The sequence below is a fragment of the Engraulis encrasicolus genome, chromosome 9 (assembly GCF_034702125.1).
Source record: "Engraulis encrasicolus isolate BLACKSEA-1 chromosome 9, IST_EnEncr_1.0, whole genome shotgun sequence".
Classification (NCBI taxonomy): Eukaryota; Metazoa; Chordata; class Actinopteri; order Clupeiformes; family Engraulidae; genus Engraulis; species Engraulis encrasicolus.
The window spans coordinates 53,563,130-53,583,061 of NC_085865.1; the positions used below are offsets into that span (position 1 = coordinate 53,563,130).

A 19,932-nucleotide genomic window follows, 5' to 3' on the forward strand; every position below is an offset into this window, starting at 1 on the left:
TGAAAGGCTCACATGAAATTAAAAGTGACATGACAACGACCTTCCCTTAGACCAGCAGATTTGCGGGGGTGAGTTTTGTTGGCGTGTGTGTGTGTGGATGCAGGTGGGCTGTGTGTGCATGGTTGTGTGAATACATACCGTGGTGTCATAGTGCACCCACCGGACACATGAGATGGACACCCCAGTTTATCATGGACCTATAAGCCGCACTAAATGCGAGGAGCTACTTGCCAAGAAGAGCAAAGATGGGAGCTACCTGATTAGAGACAGCGAGACCATCCAAGGAGCTCTGTGCCTGTGTGTGTTGTAAGTACGCCTTTCCAAAAAACACTTTAGATTTCATCAGAATTTTACATACTTCATAATAATTTCTCTGTGCTGACACTTTTTACACAAGTGGTCCATTTCGCACATGCAAAACTAGTAGGCTACCGGTATTTCAAGTATTTATTTGTTTGCAGAGGTGTCAAAAGTAAGAATAAAAATAAAAGTAAATGAGGTAGATACACCGTGTTGTTACTGAAAAACACTAAAAACCCAACAAGAACCCACCACAAATATTTGATCGTAACAAAGGTACACAGGTCTACTAGTACTCAGATCAGTAACCTGTGTTGGAAGGAAACTGTGTTTCTTTTTAAACTTTTGACATCTCTGATTGTTTGTCAATGATATTTAATTTCAAATGGTTTCAAAGTTAAAAAATGTTAGAAGTCTCTTTTTAAAAAGTTTAGTCTTTTATACATGCAGATTTTGCACCAGCAAACGATCACTCATCATGATTAAATTAATTAGAGCAGATCAATTGCTTAGAGATAACTTGTAACTGTTAGCCAGAACCACGCATGAGAGCCAGTTCTCTGAATGAATCTACATACAGCTATAACCTCATATGCACGATAGTAAGAAAAAAAAGTAAGCAAAAGTATGAACACAGACATGAACCATGAGCCATATTTTCATATGTATCTCTACATGTCGCCGTTTTCTTCAGTAAGTTGCTATGGATAAAAGCATCTGCTAAACATAATGTGTCATCTGCTATGGTGAATTATGTGGTTTAGTGGAATGCATTGAGACATTTTGGTTATTAAGTTATTACTACTTGTACACCCTCAATAATAGAAACAAGGGCTGCTCTTGGCTCGTGATTTGCTGCTACAAAACACGTTTTGCAACACACTGTTAAATTATAGCGTGATTAAAATTACACGTGGGGCCTAGTTTAGCTGGAGAGATGTCAGAATCCTGTTGTAAACAAAACACCTGTACAGATTCTCATTTATCCATGTCATTTCATTCAAAAGCGTGATTGAAATTACACGTGGGGCCTAGTTGTTTAGCTGGAGAGATGTCAGAATGCTGTTTGAGACAAAACACCTGTACAGATTCTCATTTATGCATGTCATTTCATTCAAAAGTGCTCTGGTAACAGTATTCAGAAGCAGAGTTAGGCTAGCAATAGAATTAGTCTTACATGTAATTACATAGTGTGATGAGATTACACGGTTTCAACTTTGTAATAACATGCTACTAGTGTTATAATTAGGCCTACTTGTACAGTATCTACTTCTACTTTATACAACTGTTCAGAAGACAAAACACATTTCCTCCACATATTGCAGGACATCTTGGCGTTCCCAAATGAACATTAAAATGAGAGGGCTTAGCCATCTAAGGAGGCCAACACAATGTACTTTGTATACCCAATGACCTCTATGCAATCCGAGGCTATGCCTAATGTGCCATTTCATGTGTTCACATGCAGCAAACAGCGGATAGTCTACACCTATAGGATATTACAGACCCATCATGGACATTACACATTACAGGTAGGTTGGGGAAAATGTCAATTTCATCTAATTTTCTGATGTTGTTGCTAGCCTAATTTTTTTAAAGCAAATATGAGGCACAAATAGGCCTATGAGTATTACTTGTGACCAAGACTTAAAGGTAGACTTTGTAATATTTTTAGTAGTTTAGTTCTAGAATTGATGCTGCCCATTCACAAATGAAAAAAGCTTTGATGCACCATTTGAATTACCAGTGATCGACATCAGACATCTTTGACTGCAACACTCTGGTCAGACCAGACCAATATTCATAAAAAGGTCAAGTTTGTAAATAGGCAATACTATTTTATAGTATATATTTTTAAGCAAAGTACCACCAGGACATTTAATTCTTTATCTGGCCTTTAGGGCCAGTGAGGGCAGATGAGATGGGATTTGTTATTTAAAAATATATACATAAATATGTATTTAAAAAAAAACCCACACATTTAGCTGTTTCATCAGTGCTAACAGGCCTCTGACCATGTTGTCGGCAAATACATATAGCCTACCACACACTATAAAAACACAGTGTCTTCACACACACACACACACACACACACACACACACACACACACACACACACACACACACACACACACACACACACACACACACACACACACACACACACACACACACACACACACACACACACACACACACACACAGGCCTAGTTTGATATTACAGCTGGTCGATACATGATGTTTTTGGGAGTAACAATTGCTACTGTTTTGGGTAAGTAGCCTTCAAAGTAGCAATGCTAAGAATTACAAAAAACAAACTGATAGAGCCTCTGACATTTTTCACATGCATAAGAAACAAATATTACATCATGTTCGCAGTTCATATTTGATCTTGTATCTGCATGCACAAGCTATAAATACTTCAGCGCTTACAATTTACTGTAGGCTAGGCTAAACCGAATACTGTCCGACAATCGGCAACTGTCTACACACTTCTGCCTCAGACATCTTTCACATGCAAATATTAGGCCTACATCATGTCCGCAGTTCATATTTGATCATGTATGTGCATGCACAAGCTATAAATATTTAAGCGCTAACAATTTTGAAGTTGACTGACAGCTAGGCCTATCCACAGGCACACTTCTGCCGTTTGCAACCCTTGTTGGCCGTCAAAACTTACGTTCACTTTTGTTTCTTGTATCTGCTTCGTTCAGACTAGTCAAGGTGTTGAGGAAAGGTTTTTCAAAACTCTGCATGAGCTGGTCACACACTACAAGAGGAAGAACCAAGGCTTGGCCATTCACCTGAAGCATGGCGTTAAGCGGAAAGTGCTGCCGCCAGACCCTCACATCGCTGATGAGAGTGCCGACTATGAAAGTGAGTGGCAGAGACTATACATTATTGTATGGATCAATGTGTGTGTGTGTGTGTGTGTGTGTGTGTGTGTGTGTGTGTGTGTGTGTGTGTGTGTGTGTGTGTGTGTGTGTGTGTGTGTGTGTGTGTGTGTGTGTGTGTGTGTGTGTGTGTGCATGCGTGTGTTGAGTTGCCCCAGACTAGGGATTAAAAATCGTGGCCGTGACGATTTAATCGTGATGACACAGGCGGCAATTTAGAGACTGGCCTACACTTTTCCTTGAAGACAGAACATGTTGAAAGGCTGGTATTTCTGGCCAAAAATCTGTGGGCCCACAAGCATCATGCTACTGTCTTTCATTTAATTATTACAATAAAGTTTTATTTTGTTCATCCCTTATGTAATACATTTCTGGTTATTCTTGGTATTCTCATTTTATAATTTTAAAATTTTGCTCAAAATATAGTTATTAAGTTTTAATAATCGTGATTAATAATCAGGATTTCAATTTTCACCCAAATAATAATTGTCATTTTTTTCGTAATCGTACCGCCCAGAACACCGCTGATGAGAGTGCAGACTATGGAGTGAGTGGTGGACATGGGGCAGTGGTTAAAACTACAGTAGCGTTTTGGAGAGCGCGCACATCCAGATTGGACAGGTGCCGGACTTAAACACGATTAAACATGAAAAGAAGGAAGGCCCGCACACTGTTGCTGCTCCAGGTTTATTAACACAACGTTTCGACCATGCAGTCTGGTCTTCGTCAGGTGTGACACCTAACGAAGACCAGACTGCAGTGGTTAAAACGTCTTTCAATTGTCTTTTTTATTATAGATGACATCAATGTATGGATGTGTGTGCATATGTGTGCGTGTGTATGCGTGTGTGTGTGTGTGTGTGTGTGTGTGTGTGTGTGTGTGTGTTTGTTTGTGTATCTCATTTTTTGAGATTACTGAAGGCTACAGTTCATAATGAATGGACAAGACTTATCCATCATCACATTAACTGTATATTTCAATCAGGCAGCAGTATCATCCAAGGGAAATATCCAGTGGGTCTTTTCAGATCCTAAAACATCATAGTAGAAAAATGTGGCATACCGACCACTCCACTAGAAATTCCAAGTGGCCTGCAAGAATTTTATTTTTTTGTTTGTGTGGGAAAAACTCTGACATTGCCAACATTGTTTTCTAAAGAGTATACTTGTAGGTAAGCTAACTGGACTTCTTTTAGGAGCTTGTGACCACCTCAATGAATTTCAGCCCTATTAACACCTTGACATATGATATTGAAAAGGGTTGTGTTACAGGTCCACTCTCGAAAGATAAACAACTTCAGATTCCCACATGAGAATCAGAACTGAAGAAGTCATTCGAAATGTCTCAAGAAATCCACTTGTACATAACTGTGGTCTAACGTAGGGTTGGGAAACCTTTTTCATTCGAGGGGCCACTTCAAATTTCATTAAGACCTCCAAGGTCCATACTGTGAACATGCACCCCTGCACTTTAGCCCTACTATTGAAGGCATCCACCTTTATAACAGACCCCACCGTCACAAGGTCCCCTGAAATGTAACGTCATTGTACTTTAAATGTAATTTCTAACATATCTTAATGGTCAAAACATGTTATATTTCATGTGAAACTGCTTGACATTAAAATGATGTAGGGGGCATGATAAGACAGCCTCAAGGACCGTAAATGGCCCTCGAGACATAGGTTCCCCCTGGTCTAACGGTTAGGATTCCTGGTTTTCACCCATGCTGCCCAGATTTGACTCCTAGTATGGCAATTGACTTGTGTATAGCTGTGGCCTAAAAATGGTTAGGGATGCGTTCTTAAGATCAGATGGTAGCAGGTTCGAATCCTATCTTTACCTCTACGTGTACCTACACCTTCTTGGCTGCTGAAGTGCCCTTGAGTAAGCCATTGATAATGATGACCTGGATGACACTAAGTGCAATGGTTTCATGATGTCTAATCTTCTCTTCTGCAGATGTTGGAGACACGTCTGAATATGTGGAGGTTCTTCCATCGTGATTCAACAAATGGAGGGAATGGATTGAATGGATTGAATGGACTGAGTCTTGTTTGGCTCTCATGCTGTGGAGAGAGCAGAAGTCTTCCTACATTTTACAATATGATGTACTATAGCTTATGTTTAAATATCTACTATAAGAAGGAACCTTTTTGGATCAAACCATCAAAAGCGGACTCTCACACACACACACACAGAACAACATAACTCTTCATACATTGTGCCAAGTTTAAAGATTTACTAATAGAAGGAACATTTTAGGATCAAGCCGGACACACACACACGCACCACGCACGCACGCGCGGACGCGGACGCACACACACACACACACACACACACACACACACACACACACACACACACACACACACACACACACACACACACACGCACACACAGTAACTGTTGAAACTGACAAAGCGTTAACATGATTAACACCAGGAGGTAGTATTTTTTTCATGGGGGCAACCAAGGCTTTTATAAGAGATCATGAATGGATTTCACTCTTAATTTGAGAGATGGATTGCATTAACATTTATTTTCAGTTGTTTTTAGCAGCAGGAGACAAATGCTGTTGCATGTGTCAGTGTCTCATGGTCAGATGGGGACATGGCTTGTTTACATAAAAAAAACATCTTCACATACTCAAATATAATCCCAATAAGTAATTGCTGTGTTGGAAGGTCTCTGCCGATGTTGCATAACTTTTGTGGTCACATTTGGAGTATGTAAAGATGTTTTTTTTTTGTTTTTTTTTAACAAACCTGTGGCCCAATTAGGAATGGCCAGGATCTTGGAAAGAAGACAAGTCGAGAGCACTATGAGCAATACAACTGCATGTTGAAATTGGCAGGAATCTGTGTAGGAATTCTTCTACACATTCAACCTGTTGTATTATTGGAAGGTGCACTGTCCATATGTTCCCATCTGCCATTATGATGCAAATGCTTGTGCACATATTTCTTCCTTTTTCATACAATACCATGACCATACCAGCACTTGGGTGGAAAAGTTGGGCGGAAGGTGGAAGTAAGTAAGCATCATGATCACAACAGCTACTGTAAATGGATTTATTGTAGGCTGAATTATATATCAGACATAATACCATTCTCTGTACATAATTTGTATAATTTATTTACATAGCGTACATGGGTCAGTGACAATGGATTTGTACAATGAAAAATTATGAAATGTTTCAAACTTTCAATACATTATTCTAAACATTTCCATAAGGTTTTCTAAGATGTATATTTTGTATTTTTTGTGTCTCATGCAATGACAAATAGCTTTTCAATATCTTTTTTTTACTAAATGAATGTCTGTTTGCCCCTAAAATATCAAATGTCATAACGGCGATAAAGGATGTAATATTAGGTAGGCCTATTTACTTTCAAAAACACAGAATACAAGTGTCCTTGCCAAAAACAGCTATCATTCCATAACTTGACATATTGCATGTTTTTATCTTTACCTTCATTATTCTATCAAAATTGATTACATCAAAATAAATTCTCTCAAAAAAATATAAAATGTATTTAAGTAGTAGCCTATGTTGTGAGTCTTTTTTCAATTTTTTGCCTTTCCAACTAAAACAAATTATAGGGAAAAAGTAGTGTCACGTCTTTCACCCATATACTGTATACAAAATACAACTGATATTTGTGTTTTATGAGGGGGAAACAATCAGGTTTAAAAATGATATAATGATAAATGATTAAAAAAAATGCTACATGTGTTGATTTTGTTTCTTTTCTTGGTGTTATTATTATATTGGTGTTGCTGTTATACTTATGGTTATGAACACATTGAACCTTGTGTTGTGCATGAAAGAATCATCAATTTCTCTCATAATTTATGCAATCATATAATTTGTCATATTTTTGTCTTGTGGGACCTATAGTAGGCCAGCATTGTCCGCATCACAGTAGCCTATCTGTGGTGGTTCACCAGCTATGCCTATGCCACACAATAGTGTGGATGTCTGCTATGGTTTCACCAGGGCCAGATTAAGATGGTACGGGGGTCCTATGCTACAGGTTGTTGTAGGCCCCTCTAGAATGCAAATTCAATGATAAAATTGCTTGAACACTGTCATAATTCTGAGCCAGGATGGAATGAGTGTTACCTACGAAGATTGAAAACTCATCTCATCACAATTCTGCAATTAATGCCAGTTTAGCCAATTTGAGTCCCCTTGGCAGGTGGGGGGCCCTAGGCTGCTGCCATATCTAGCCTGTATAGACCAGGAGCCCAGGGGGGTCAGCCTAGTTGGGAAGGTTACCAATTTTTATGGGTACTATGATGTCTGGTATGGTCCCCAGATAGAGGAACAGCACGTCTGCCGGGTTCCCTGTGGTGGGTGTGGCCAGGGGGGCTGTAAAACTGGCACCCCAAAAATGGGCTAGATCAGTTGGTGAGGTTACCACTTGGAACCTGCTGTAAATTGTTCATCATAGTCCCCTGATAGAGAAATGACCACTGCCAGACATTTTTAGTGGTGGGTTACCCCCGGCAGACGCCCCCGTATGATGACACCCCCAAAAATGGGCTAGATCAGTTGGTGAGGTTACCACTTGGAACCTGTTGTAAATTGTTTGAGATGGTCCCCTGATTGAGGAATGGCCACTGCCAGACGTTTTTGATGGTGGGTGGGGCTTGCCAGTCATCATTAATTGGGGGGTAAAAAATGGGCTAGATCAGCTGGTGAGGTTACCTCTTGAAACCTATCATGAATTGTTCATCATATTCCCCTGATAGAGAAATGACCACTGGCAGACATTTTCAGTGGTGGGGGACCCCCGCCAGACGCCCCAATATGATGACACCCCCCAATATACTGTAGGCAAGATCATTCACATGAGGTTTGAACCAGACATGGTACAAAAGACAGACGACACACCACTTTTTTTAGATAATTCCAACGTGTGGAATTGATTGGAAGGGTCAACATGTTCATAGAAACTTGTTGTGGGTACTTTTTAGGACAAAAATGACTTTTCTTTAACAAATATTACAAATCCGGGCAGGAACCAGTGTGTAGGCTTTCAAAATCAATGCAAAGATGACGTGTTTCTGACTTAAAAGTGCATTTTGTAGGATGGTGGTCAGAATATTTAATTCATATTTACAAAATAATAAAGTAATATTTACTATTATGACCAAAGTACAATAGGTTTTGCAGCTAAAGATGTTGAGGAGATCCCCCTTTACATGTATGAAAAGTGTAATTTCCCCAATCATAATGAATACTTAGAATTTGATGGTGGTGGTAAATATTCATAAAAGGTAGGCTAATATTTGTGAATGGGCAGTATGAATTCTGGGAAATAAACAGCTAAATATATTACACAATGCACCTATAAGCAATTCAGGGACCAATTACGCTGACATTGAAGGCCTGTGAATTATACCAAGAAATTGCACAACTATGCACTACTGCACCACTGTATGTTAACAGCAATTTGAAATTCCCACTTTCCAGTAGTTCTGAAGATTTAGAAGCAAAATACTTAAAGGGGTATGCCACTATTTTGGGGCTGAATACGGTTAAAATCGTTGCCCTGGGTTTATAAAGGTGGTAAAGTGCCTTATTTTTCATGTTAGGCGTTGTCTTGTTTTAAGTAGTGTCTTGTTTTAACCACCTTTATAAACCCTGGCAAACGATTTAACTGTATTAAGCCCAAAATTAGTGGCATACCCCTTTAACATAGGCATATACAGGAGGACCAACATTAACGAACAGACATTAAAGTGCAAGACATGACCAGTAACAGCATACAAGTACTAAGAAATACTTGTTGTTCCAGTTATCAAGTCATAACATTTGGAAGCAGCAGGGTGTGTTGCATATTGCAGGTGCCCAGGCAGTTGGTGTGAGTATTGCAGTCACATACGTATGAACGGCCGTCTGGGTACTTTGCTCGTGAATGTGTGTTAAGCCCCTTTTGGGAGGGAAAACAAATCGAATGTCTCATTAACTTACATGCTACATCGCCTAGCCTAAATGAACACAGTCCATGCTTCAGCCACGGCTATTTGGCTATATTATTTGAATAGCCGGCAACACAACACATTTTCGGCATGTTGAGCATGAACAATGCTAGTCTACAGGTCAATTGACTTGCATTGGCTTTCCCCCCAATGTTTTCAACCAAAATGGGGTGTAATGCACATGACAAAAGTCACGCCATTTATGCGTATAGTGCAGTTCCATGTATGTTTGTGTGTCTTTTCCTTGGGGGCAGCAGCAACAAGAAGACATGTATGGTGTTAAGAAGACTGCATGCATGTCCTGTTTTGCCTTGTTCTCCAGCTTATCAAATTGACCTCGATTAGGTGTTAAGGAGTGGCTTAATTGATGGCACCTGACTCTGCAATCAAGCTGCCTTTAAAAGCTGAAGGAACTGACGGTTCTTCATAGGTGTTCTATTTGGACCTGTGGCTGGTGCCGCACCAGTCAGGGTTTTTGTATTTAGGCATTATGATTTGGACTTTGTTTAATATTAAGTTTGTTAACGTCTTATCCTGGTGTACTTTAACAAAACCCCACAGGTTGGGTAACTTTTAAAAGATGTGTGTTGTCCTTCAAGGTTAAGATTCGGTTCTGTTCTTAACCCCATAGAGCATGTCCATGTGGGGGCATAATAATGGTGTGTTGTATGTTACAGGGCCCAGGCAGTCCTTGTGAATACTGCAGGTAAAGATGCAGTCACTGTGCACACCAATTCCATAGGTAGGCTATTAGGTGTGTGTCTATCTGTGCAAACATGTAAAAAAAAGGCATCAAGAAAGTTGTTTTAGTGGGGATCATCTGTGTTCTAGGGCCAATCTCAATCCTTGCAAGTATTTCTCCTCCCATCCATCATGAACATTGTGCTCAGCTAGTGCCACTCATTCAAGTTGTCTCATAATGTGCTCTGTGCAAGTAGGTTTGCTGTGTCCCCTACCATAGTCCACAGCATGGAGGGGATGCTAGGAGACATGCCAGTACACCAAGGGACATGGATGAGGCCATAGGAGAGTTTGCAATCCAGCAGTGGAATACAACAGCAGTGAAGAAATTAGATTGGCCCTAGAACACAGATGACCCCCACGAAAACAACTTTCTTGATGCCTTTGCACTGTTTGCCTTATGAACAAGAAGAGGTCCTGGGAGGGTGAATGAATTTATTATTGGATGTCTGACATGCCCTTCAAAGCACTTCATGATGCATTATGGTTGGTAGTAATTTAACAGGATAGGGAGGATGTATTTGTCAGTGTCAAATGTTCAGTTGTTTTTTATTTGTTCACTTAATTATTTCTCAATACTTATATACTGTTACAAGCCCTGTCTTCCACTTTACTGTCTGTCTTTTAATGTCAGTCCTGTGTATGCCTATGTCGAGTATCTTCATTCTAAATCTTCAGAACTGCTGGAAAGTGGGAATTTCACATTGCTGTTTCTTAGTACAATTCACAGGCCTTCAATGTCAGCGTAATTTCTCCATGCATTACTTAAAGGTGCACCAGGGTAATATTTTTGGTTGTTTATTTCCCAGAATTCATACCGCCCATTCAAAATATTATCTTTTTTTATGAATACTTACCAACATCAAATTCTAAGTATTCATTATGACTAGGAAAATTGCACTTTCCATTGTTCTCCATTGTCTGCCATTTTGAAAGAGACATTTAAGCAGCAAAACGTACTGTACTTTGTTCCTAATGATACATGTTGGTTTACTATTTTGTAAATATTAATGAAATATTCTGGCCACCATTCTACAAAATGCACTTTTAAGTCAGAAACATGTCATATTTGCATTGATTTTGAAGGCCTACAAACTGGTTCCTGTCCGGATTTGTATTATTTGTTAAATTAAAGTCATTTTTGTCCTAAAAAGTACCCAGAACAAGTTTCTATGAACATGTTGACCCTTCCAATCAATTCCCCACGTTGGAATTATCTAAAAAAAAAAAAAAAGTGGTGTGTCGTTTGTCTTTTGTACCATGTCTGGTTCAAACCTTATGTGAATGACCTTGCCTATATTGGGGGGTGTCATCATATTGGGGCGTCTGGCGGGGGTCCCCCACCACTGAAAATGTCTGCCAGTGGTCATTTCTCTATCAGGGGAATATGATGAACAATTCAGGATAGGTTTCAAGAGGTAACCTCACCAGCTGATCTAGCCCATTTTTACCCCCCAATTAATGATGTCTGGCAAGCCCCGCCCACCATCAAAAACGTCTGGCAGTGGCCATTCCTCAATCAGGGGACCATCTCAAACAATTTACAACAGGTTCCAAGTGGTAACCTCACCAACTGATCTAGCCCATTTTTGGGGGTGTCATCATACGGGGGCGTCTGCCGGGGGTAACCCACCACTAAAAATGTCTGGCAGTGGTCATTTCTCTATCAGGGGACTATGATGAACAATTTACAGCAGGTTCCAAGTGGTAACCTCACCAACTGATCTAGCCCATTTTTGGGGTGCCAGTTTTACAGCCCCCCTGGCCACACCCACCACAGGGAACCCGGCAGACGTGCTGTTCCTCTATCTGGGGACCATACCAGACATCATAGTACCCATAAAAATTGGTAACCTTCCCAACTAGGCTCACCCCCCTGGGCTCCTGGTCTAGTAGGTTAATCCAACCTGCCGCTTCACCATTCATGACCCTCTGAGTCTTACTTTGTATGTCTACATTTTTGTTGTGGTTTTGTCAGATTTTCAGAGGCGGTGGCCATCAACTCCATATTCTTCAACTGAAGACAAAAGCATATAGCACAAATAAATTGGCATGATGGGTTGGCGTGTTTGTCTCACTGAATCGTGGCCTAGCCTACTTGTCAGGCCCTTTGGGACATAGGGCATGTCAGTCTGCTTGGTGTGTACTGTGTAGAGCTAGGCCTACGCAACACTTACCACTTTTTCTCAGCCAGTCAATCTGAGATTAATTTCTTTACTAATCTGCCTGGCCACATCCATTCCAACTGCTGTCTTCGGGCTTCTTGACGTAGAAAAAAAGAGAAGTGCCACACTGTAATACAACAACCAGACATCTGTGTCTACGTGGGCGGAGCAGACAGTCACGTGGTACAAACTATCCAGACGAGTCCATTCAGTCACGGTCGTGGTGCAATGCATACAACAGGATCTTATTGGACATGGACCGGTGATGCATGTGTTTTTTTTTATTTGTTTTCCAAACCATACATAATACAAATTAAATGTCATTCCGATGATATAATAGCTATTAATTGGCGACGAAATTCATTACAATCTCTTATTTTTTTTTATCAACAAACCCCCATGTGTCGGCCACTATTATGGACTAGTCCATCGTTCAAACCTGCCGCGGGAGGAGCCACTTGTTGTGAATAGTTGGTCGCAAACATCTGTGGCAGATAAATCAGTAAATGTAAGTAACCGGTTATCAATTTGAACACACAGTATGTGCCTTTACAGTCGCTCTCAATATATCGCAGGGGGATTGAGAATTTGATAAGCCTTTCGGTTACAGTTAGCTTAGTGGTTGGTTGTAGTTTTCTGTTGGGTGGTTAGCTTAGCTTGTTAGCAGACAATAGTTGGTTGGGTCCCAATTTTTCCCAAAAGCATAAAAACTCGGGCAAGTAGTTCTAGTTAATGACTGCAATAAACTACCTCTAGGTATACACTAGCTGTCTTGATGGTCAAGTCAATGGACGCGGTAAAGTTACGCTGACCTCTCATGTTTCAAACCAGTGTTGCCTGTCAACTGATCAATAATGCTTATTTTACCCTCACAGAATGGATATTACAACGTGTTTAAAGTCCATGCTCCTGGCCATCCGGCAATACAAAAATAATAGATCTGCTGTCAACACATCACAACTTCAAAAACAGATTAACGTGAGTTTGGGAAACACATCCCTCTTTCTGTATTGTCCTGCGTGACGCAGGCTACTTACAAAGGTTGCCAAATGTCAGAATACTTCCCGTCACCCAGTGTTGAATTACTACCATGAAATCTAATCAGTAATACTATGCCTAATGATACCTTAAACGACACTTGTTATGAGGGGTAGGGAGCATCTCAGATGCTGAAGACAAATTGTGCTTTCATGCAGAGCAGTTTCAGACTGCTGTTAGTCAGGCACTAATAAAGGTATATTTTAATCTTCCACATCAGATGTTCTGGTGGCTTTCTTTCTCACTTAGTCCTCTACTGAGCCGCATTGGATATTGAATTACAGGACTGCGGATCATACCGTATACCTTTTTTCTATGCAATAATGTTTTGCTATGTCTGTACATCTGAGCAGGACCTTACAGGCCTACAGTGTTACAAACTCTTGGTGTCTGGCCAAGTGCTGCCCAGCGAGTGTTTGAGTGGGCTCCTGGAGGTACTGGAGGACCCCAAGACCAGCCATGCTCTCACCAGCTCCATCCTGTCCTTTCTGGCTAAGCTGGGTAGGACTAAGACACTTTTAGTTGTCTCATTTGGTGTTTGCAGTTTTAATTAACATTTATTGTATCTTTCTTTGTCTGTATTCTGTGTTCTGTTCTGTTCTGTTTGTAATACCTTAGCTTCCAGGCCTCTTATTTGCTTACTCAGTTTAAATTATACATGTTAGACTCCTGTCAAGGTGTTTACTAACTGTACATGGCCTTACGTGTGTTGTGTGAGGAAAATTGTAAGTGTGTAACTGAACTGAACCAAACAAAACAAAACTGAACTGAACAAAACAGTGTGTAAGAATTCTGCAATACACATTTTTGATATTATAAGTGGAAATGAAGTATAACATTTTGGCTGTCAATTCCATGCTTACCCTATACGTATGTATAAAATCCAGATGGCACAGCATGTCAGCATTACTTGTTTGGTTCAAGGAAGTTAAATAAATAGTTATCATTTTATCCTTCTATCCTACAGTAACAGCAGATGAGGAGACGAGAGAGGCCCTGCATTGCAGCTATAATCTGATTGGTGCTCTGGCTTCCATCATCCACTCCAACAGAGCCACCCCAGAGGACCCGCTAGTGGTGCAGGTAAAGTGCTGTGTCCGGGGTAGCTTTCGTGGCCTAGTGCTTAAGGAGATGGGCTTTAGATGAGAGGGTTGCCTGTTCGAATCCCACCCTACTCCCTACCTCACTCCATGGCTGAAGTGCCTTTGAGCAAGGCACCTGACCCCACACTGTTCCAAGGACTATAACCTAACCAATACCTTGTAACTGTAGTCCCTTTGGATAAAAGCGTCAGCTATGTGTAGTGTAATGTAATGCAATGTAAAAGTTTTGTTCATGTTGACATGTTGGCTCTTCCAAAGCACATAGACCGTGGTGCGGAAAAGCTGGGCCAGTGAAGAGTTAAGTGTGTAACCCAATTTTCTCTCTCTCTCTCTCTCTCTCTCTCTCTCTCTCTCTCTCTCTCTATCTCTATCTCTATCTCTATCTCTATCTCTATCTCTATCTCTATCTCTCTCTCTCTCTCTCTCTCTCTCTCTCTCTCTCTCTCTCTCTCTCTCTCTCTCTCTCTCTCTCTCTCTCTCTCTCTGTGACAACATTCACTTTGAGAGATACTGATTGAATAAAGAAAATCACTGTGGAGGTTCACATTGCTGGGTAAAGCATCATTTTCAGTTAAAAGCAACTAGATGACTGGTAATCGGAAATATGCTAGCAGTAGGTTCTTATCTGTTTTGGCTGTATTGAAGTCAAGATATAGACAGTACATTAATGGATGAGAAAAATGGTATTTGTTATATTTGTGTGTTTGTTTATTTTTCAGTGTCTTCAAGTGCTGCAGAGACTGACTTACAGCATGAGGATATCCTATGGCGTCTCGTACCTGGACGACCTCCTAGCCTTCTTAATGCAGACCATGTAAGTCACTGCAACAGTACACCTGTCTCAAAACAACACATCAAGGATTTGAAAACTGCCCTGTCTCTCTCTCCCACTCGCTTCCTGTAGTCTCTTCATTGTCTTGTCTACATAAGACATAAAAGCCCCCAAAAACATTAAAAAGGATTTTAAAAGTAATGATATTTATAATAACTTGAATTTTCTTGGAATTGACACCCATTTACTTTAAACCTTATTTTTTGCAATTATTTTGATAGTGTTGAGCGTGTTATATAAAGTTTATTGAAAACTAAGAATTACATCATGAAGAAGCCTTTTTATCAAAACAATAATGCAAAAAAGCTCTACTCACCTGCACTTAACCTGCCTGGCATGTATACCCTCCTCCCAACTCCCACTACTGCTTATGTGCTCCTTCGTGAGTGGCTTTGGATTAAAGCATCTGCTAAATGTTATGTAATGTAAAACTGCCCAACCTTATTATTCTTTTCCCTTATGTCTCTCTTCAATCCTCAGCAAGTCTCGTAATGATGACATCATAAAGCCATGCCTGGGCCTCATGGCCAATCTCTGTCGACATAACCTCTCCGTCCAGACTCACATCAAGAGCCAGGTAATTTTCATGGTCACATGTTTTTTTTTAAATTCTGGAGCCGAGTTCGTAATTTAGCAAATGGAAAGATCTGTGCAGGGCGTTCTTGCTCAGTGCCAGCGATGAGGAGTACCTGTATACATGATGACTCTTAAGTGTATAGAGATCATTGCTGCTGCAGATGTGCTCAATCACAAACTCAGCTCCGGTCATAACTCATAACAGGATGTGTGGTCAGTTCTAATAATAAACACTTACTCTGTGCCAGTTTAAGTGCTGCTGAGTTGTTGTGCTGTTGAGTATATGCTGTCAAGTGTGTGGGTTAACATTGTGCCCTTGGCTTATGTCTTTCAGAGCAATGTTAAATCTCTTTATCGCTCCCTAATTGATTTCCTTGCTCACAACTCTTTGACGGTGGTCATCTACGCCTTGTCCATATTAAGTAGCCTGACGCTCAACGAGGAGGAAGGGCAAAAGGTAGATATCTTAATCCAGCACCTTTTGAAATACAGATTTTTTTTCTCTATACATAAAGAAAACTTGTGCATGATATTTCTATACAACATTATATTGTAATACTATAATACAGCGTGGCATTTCTTTTTCCTTTCTATTAATACATAGTCTTGTAATAAGGTGTAATATATTTTACTTCTTATTTTCAGCTTTTTAATGCAGAGAACATTCACCAAACATTTCCACTTATCTTCAACATAACCGTTAATGGCGATGGGTCTTTGACGCGCAACTACGCAGTGGACCTGCTCGTGGATCTTGTGAAAAACCCAAAAATTGCGAACTACTTAGCCAAGTAAGTCATCATAATGTGCATCTAAGGGTCATAAGTGTGTTTTTATATTTATGGTGCAGTAGAGACTATGAATGTGACACACAAGCTGAATTGTGAGTTTTGCTTTCTGTCTCTTCAGCTATAAGCTTCTTCCAGCGTGTCTGACTGAGGTCTTTGGACTCCTGCATAGCAAAGATGCAGAGACCGCCGCTAAGGTGAGTAGGGGTTTAAGTGAGATGTTGTGGAACACATTTACCATAACTGGCTACCAGCAGCCTGGCTACAAAACATAAACCTACCCTACACTGCTGAGCACAGCCTGGCTGTAAATTTCTTTACATTTTCTTATGTAGTCAGGTTAGCTTAGTTAAAATATTGAAAATGCAGTTTGAACAGAATTGCTTTAAACGGAAACAACAGTAAGAAGTGAACCCGCCCACTCTCATTCCCTCTTCAGGTTCTAGAACTGCTGGTGGCGTTGTGTTCCGTCACAGGTGTCCGGAAGCTTCTGAGCGAGACGGTGTTCCGCTCCTTCAAACCTCGGAGGCAGGCTGCGGGAAAGAGAGGGGGGCAGGCCAAAGGCTCGGAGCCCTGCTTGGCCCTGCTGCAGTGGGCCACGGGGCCCCTCCTCGACCCCGAGAGGTGCTGCCTGCTGGCTCTGCATCTGCTCACTGAACTGTTCGAGGTGCGTACTCTGAATGCATTTAACCACATGTTGTTACTGGTTATGGGTTTGTTTGGGCTTTATAGGCCTTTATTCATGACAGGACAGTAAGATAGACAGGAACATAAGTGTGGAGAGAGAGACAGGAAAAGTTTGGTAAAGGACCCGGACAGGACTCGAACCCGGGTCGCCGGTGTAGCAGTGCAGCGCCCCACCTCTTGAGCCATGGCAGGGCCTAGTTATGGAATTTCTATGGGATTTTTTTTGTCTTAACATACTGCCTGAAGCCAGAAACAGGACATGACTGATCATACAGTAGTCATGATAATTGTCATGATAATCTTAGTTGCTCCTTCTTTTCCCTCCCCCGCTGGAGCTGATGGACCCTGGCACACTGAATACATTTAGCTACATACTGTTACTGGTTATGGAATTTCTGTTGGACTTATATTGGTGGAGGTTTTAACAAACTGCCTGCTGCCAAAAACAGGAAGTCACTGATCATACAGTAGTTAATCATAGTGATCTCGATTTCTCCCTTCTTCTCCTTCCCCTGCAGGAGGTGATAGACTCTGGCAGCACCTCCTCAGTGCACTCGTACCTGGAGCTGCTCCTGCCAGCCCTGGTGGGCCTCCTGCAGGTACCCGACTCCTCAGAGGAGGAGAAGCTGATCAAGAGGCACTGCGTACGCGTGGGTCGAGCCACTGAGTTGCTCCTCAATATCCTTTACATTGCATTACATTGCTCTGAGCTGATGCGAGCCACTGCTAGCTATCCTTACACTAAATTGCATTACATTGCAATGTGTTCTTACTCAAAGCAATGTGGAAGGTGCCTTGCATGGAGCTAGGTGTCTTGCTCAGAGGCATTGAGGCAGACGGGATTGGGTTGGGAAATGACCCAAGGCAGACTCTAACCTGCGCCCCCATGTGTATGCATGACCCTTGCCACTGCACTGCTGCTCAATATTAGGGCTGTAACGATATTGTATCGAACCGAGAAATCGTGATACACAGAGTCACGATACTGTATCGTGATACAAGGGGGCAATATCGTGATACACCCTTTCAAAGTTTTATTACCCATTAGTCCAGAAAACAGCCTTATGATCTGATGTAATAGTGTTTCCAAACTTCAGTGGAGATACATTTCAGAAATCGTGGGGTGTATCGAACCGTAAGTCAAAAATCGTGATACGAACCGAATCGTGAGTTGAGTGTATCGTTACAGCCCTACTCGATATCCTCCCAATACATTACATTACACAGACACTCTTATTCAATGCAAAGTGGGGTTGGCTGCCTAGGAGCTGCTCATTTGCATTACATTACACTATATTACATAGCATTTTGCACCTTTGGTTAACTGGTCAGGGTGCCCAGGGCCCACCCTTAGCAGAAGGAAGTGGTGGTGTGGTCTTTAAAAATATCTTAATTTTCCACTTTTTTATGAATAATGTTTATTGAAGGGACATTTGTTTGTACACCAGTATGCAGTATATGCATCCCTCCTGCATCAGCATTCCAGTGCGTTTCTGATAGCTTTGGAGACGTTTCTCATAAGGTTTCCGTTTTATGGTTGATGTGATACTTTCAGAGGTGGCTAAAATAGAAGTGAAAAACCAAACCTACCTTAGTTTCCTTCCAACACAATTAACTCCACTGAGTAACTGGTCTACAGTTACTAGAGCAATGTACCTGATTCTGCGCTGGTTGAATCAAATTTGGGGGTTGTCTTTTTAGACTTCAAGGTGGTATTCTAGGTTTTTCAGTAACAATAATGGCTAGCCACGGAATAACTGGTGTAACCGTTATGTAATATCGTGAGCTAGTTTGTACTTACCATACATTTACTTGTACTTTTACTTTGTCCTCCTGGATACTTTCCCAAAGGAGAACTGAAACACTCCTCAACTCCCAGTCCCACTGCTGTGCGGTGAGGGTCGGCACTCATTTTGTAATAGCTGTACACGTGGCACGTGCATCTATAGTTAGCATGTTCCTCTCTGAAATAAGAACCAAAACACCTCTTGACTCACTGTTCCACTGCTGTGTGGTCAGGATCAGCTGACAAGCCTACAAGAACTACTACTAGTACTGATAATAACAACAACAATTATGTAATAACTGTGTTATACAGTAATTATGATACTAGTGCAAGTTACAATATGTGTGTAATATCTGTTTAAACAGAAATGTTCATTGACTGAGTGCTCCACTGTTTTGTGGATAATAATAATAATTATAACTACTTGTACTACTACTAATATTTATAATTCTGTAATGATAATTATGATACTAGAGTGCAAGTTAAAATGTGTGTAATATCTGACTTGAAACAGTCCCTTGACTGAGTTCTCCAGCTGAAGAGCCTACTAAATCTACTACTAATAATTATAAGTATGTGACCCGAATAATTATAGTTATAGCACCAATGCAAATTGCTGCTGTAATATATCTGTTCCAGATTTAATCCGAAACACTCCCTTGACTGAGTGCTTTCTCCACTGCTTTGCGGTGAGGATCAGTGGAACAAATACTACCATTACTATACAAACTGTTCTTTTCAAAGTAGTCTTTTGGTCTTTTGGGGGTTTTATTATGACAGGACAGCGAGAGGAGACAGAAAATGAGCAGGTGAGAGAGACAGGATAGGGTTGAGAAATGACCCGTGCCGGACTCAAACATAACATGGGTCCACGGGCATGCACACCCACGTCTGGGGACTTGGTGCGCTGTGCCACATCGCCCTACCTAACTGCTGCTTGTTAGTGAAACTAATGATGATGATACCAATGCAGTTGATACCAATGAGTATTCCACAGAATTATTGTTAGTCAAGGTGGTAAGGCTGC

At 41.0% G+C, this 19,932-nt stretch overlaps 2 protein-coding genes across 3 annotated transcripts in view; both read left to right on the forward strand.

Annotated features, from left to right (window-relative positions):
- The first annotated feature begins 155 nt into the window (after nt 1–155).
- si:ch73-264p11.1 (uncharacterized protein LOC100000923 homolog) lies at nt 156–5,231 on the forward strand. Its single transcript, XM_063206259.1, has 4 exons — nt 156–306; nt 1,769–1,832; nt 3,018–3,180; nt 5,158–5,231. Exons 1-4 carry the CDS (start codon nt 173–175, stop codon nt 5,199–5,201), a joined length of 405 nt encoding a protein of 134 aa, XP_063062329.1. The 5' UTR covers nt 156–172; the 3' UTR covers nt 5,202–5,231.
- A 7,310-nt stretch (nt 5,232–12,541) lies between these two features.
- cip2a (cellular inhibitor of PP2A) overlaps nt 12,542–19,932 on the forward strand; it is a 22,257-nt gene continuing 14,866 nt past the window's right edge. For both annotated transcript variants that reach the window (XM_063207415.1, XM_063207416.1), the window contains exons 1-11: nt 12,542–12,603; nt 12,971–13,073; nt 13,487–13,634; nt 14,101–14,216; nt 14,956–15,050; nt 15,549–15,645; nt 15,979–16,101; nt 16,290–16,435; nt 16,554–16,629; nt 16,872–17,099; nt 17,638–17,797. In XM_063207415.1, coding sequence (XP_063063485.1) covers nt 12,972–13,073; nt 13,487–13,634; nt 14,101–14,216; nt 14,956–15,050; nt 15,549–15,645; nt 15,979–16,101; nt 16,290–16,435; nt 16,554–16,629; nt 16,872–17,099; nt 17,638–17,797 — 1,291 coding nt within the window. In that variant the 5' untranslated portion in view covers nt 12,542–12,603; nt 12,971. The remainder of the gene's footprint in view (nt 12,604–12,970; nt 13,074–13,486; nt 13,635–14,100; nt 14,217–14,955; nt 15,051–15,548; nt 15,646–15,978; nt 16,102–16,289; nt 16,436–16,553; nt 16,630–16,871; nt 17,100–17,637; nt 17,798–19,932) is intronic.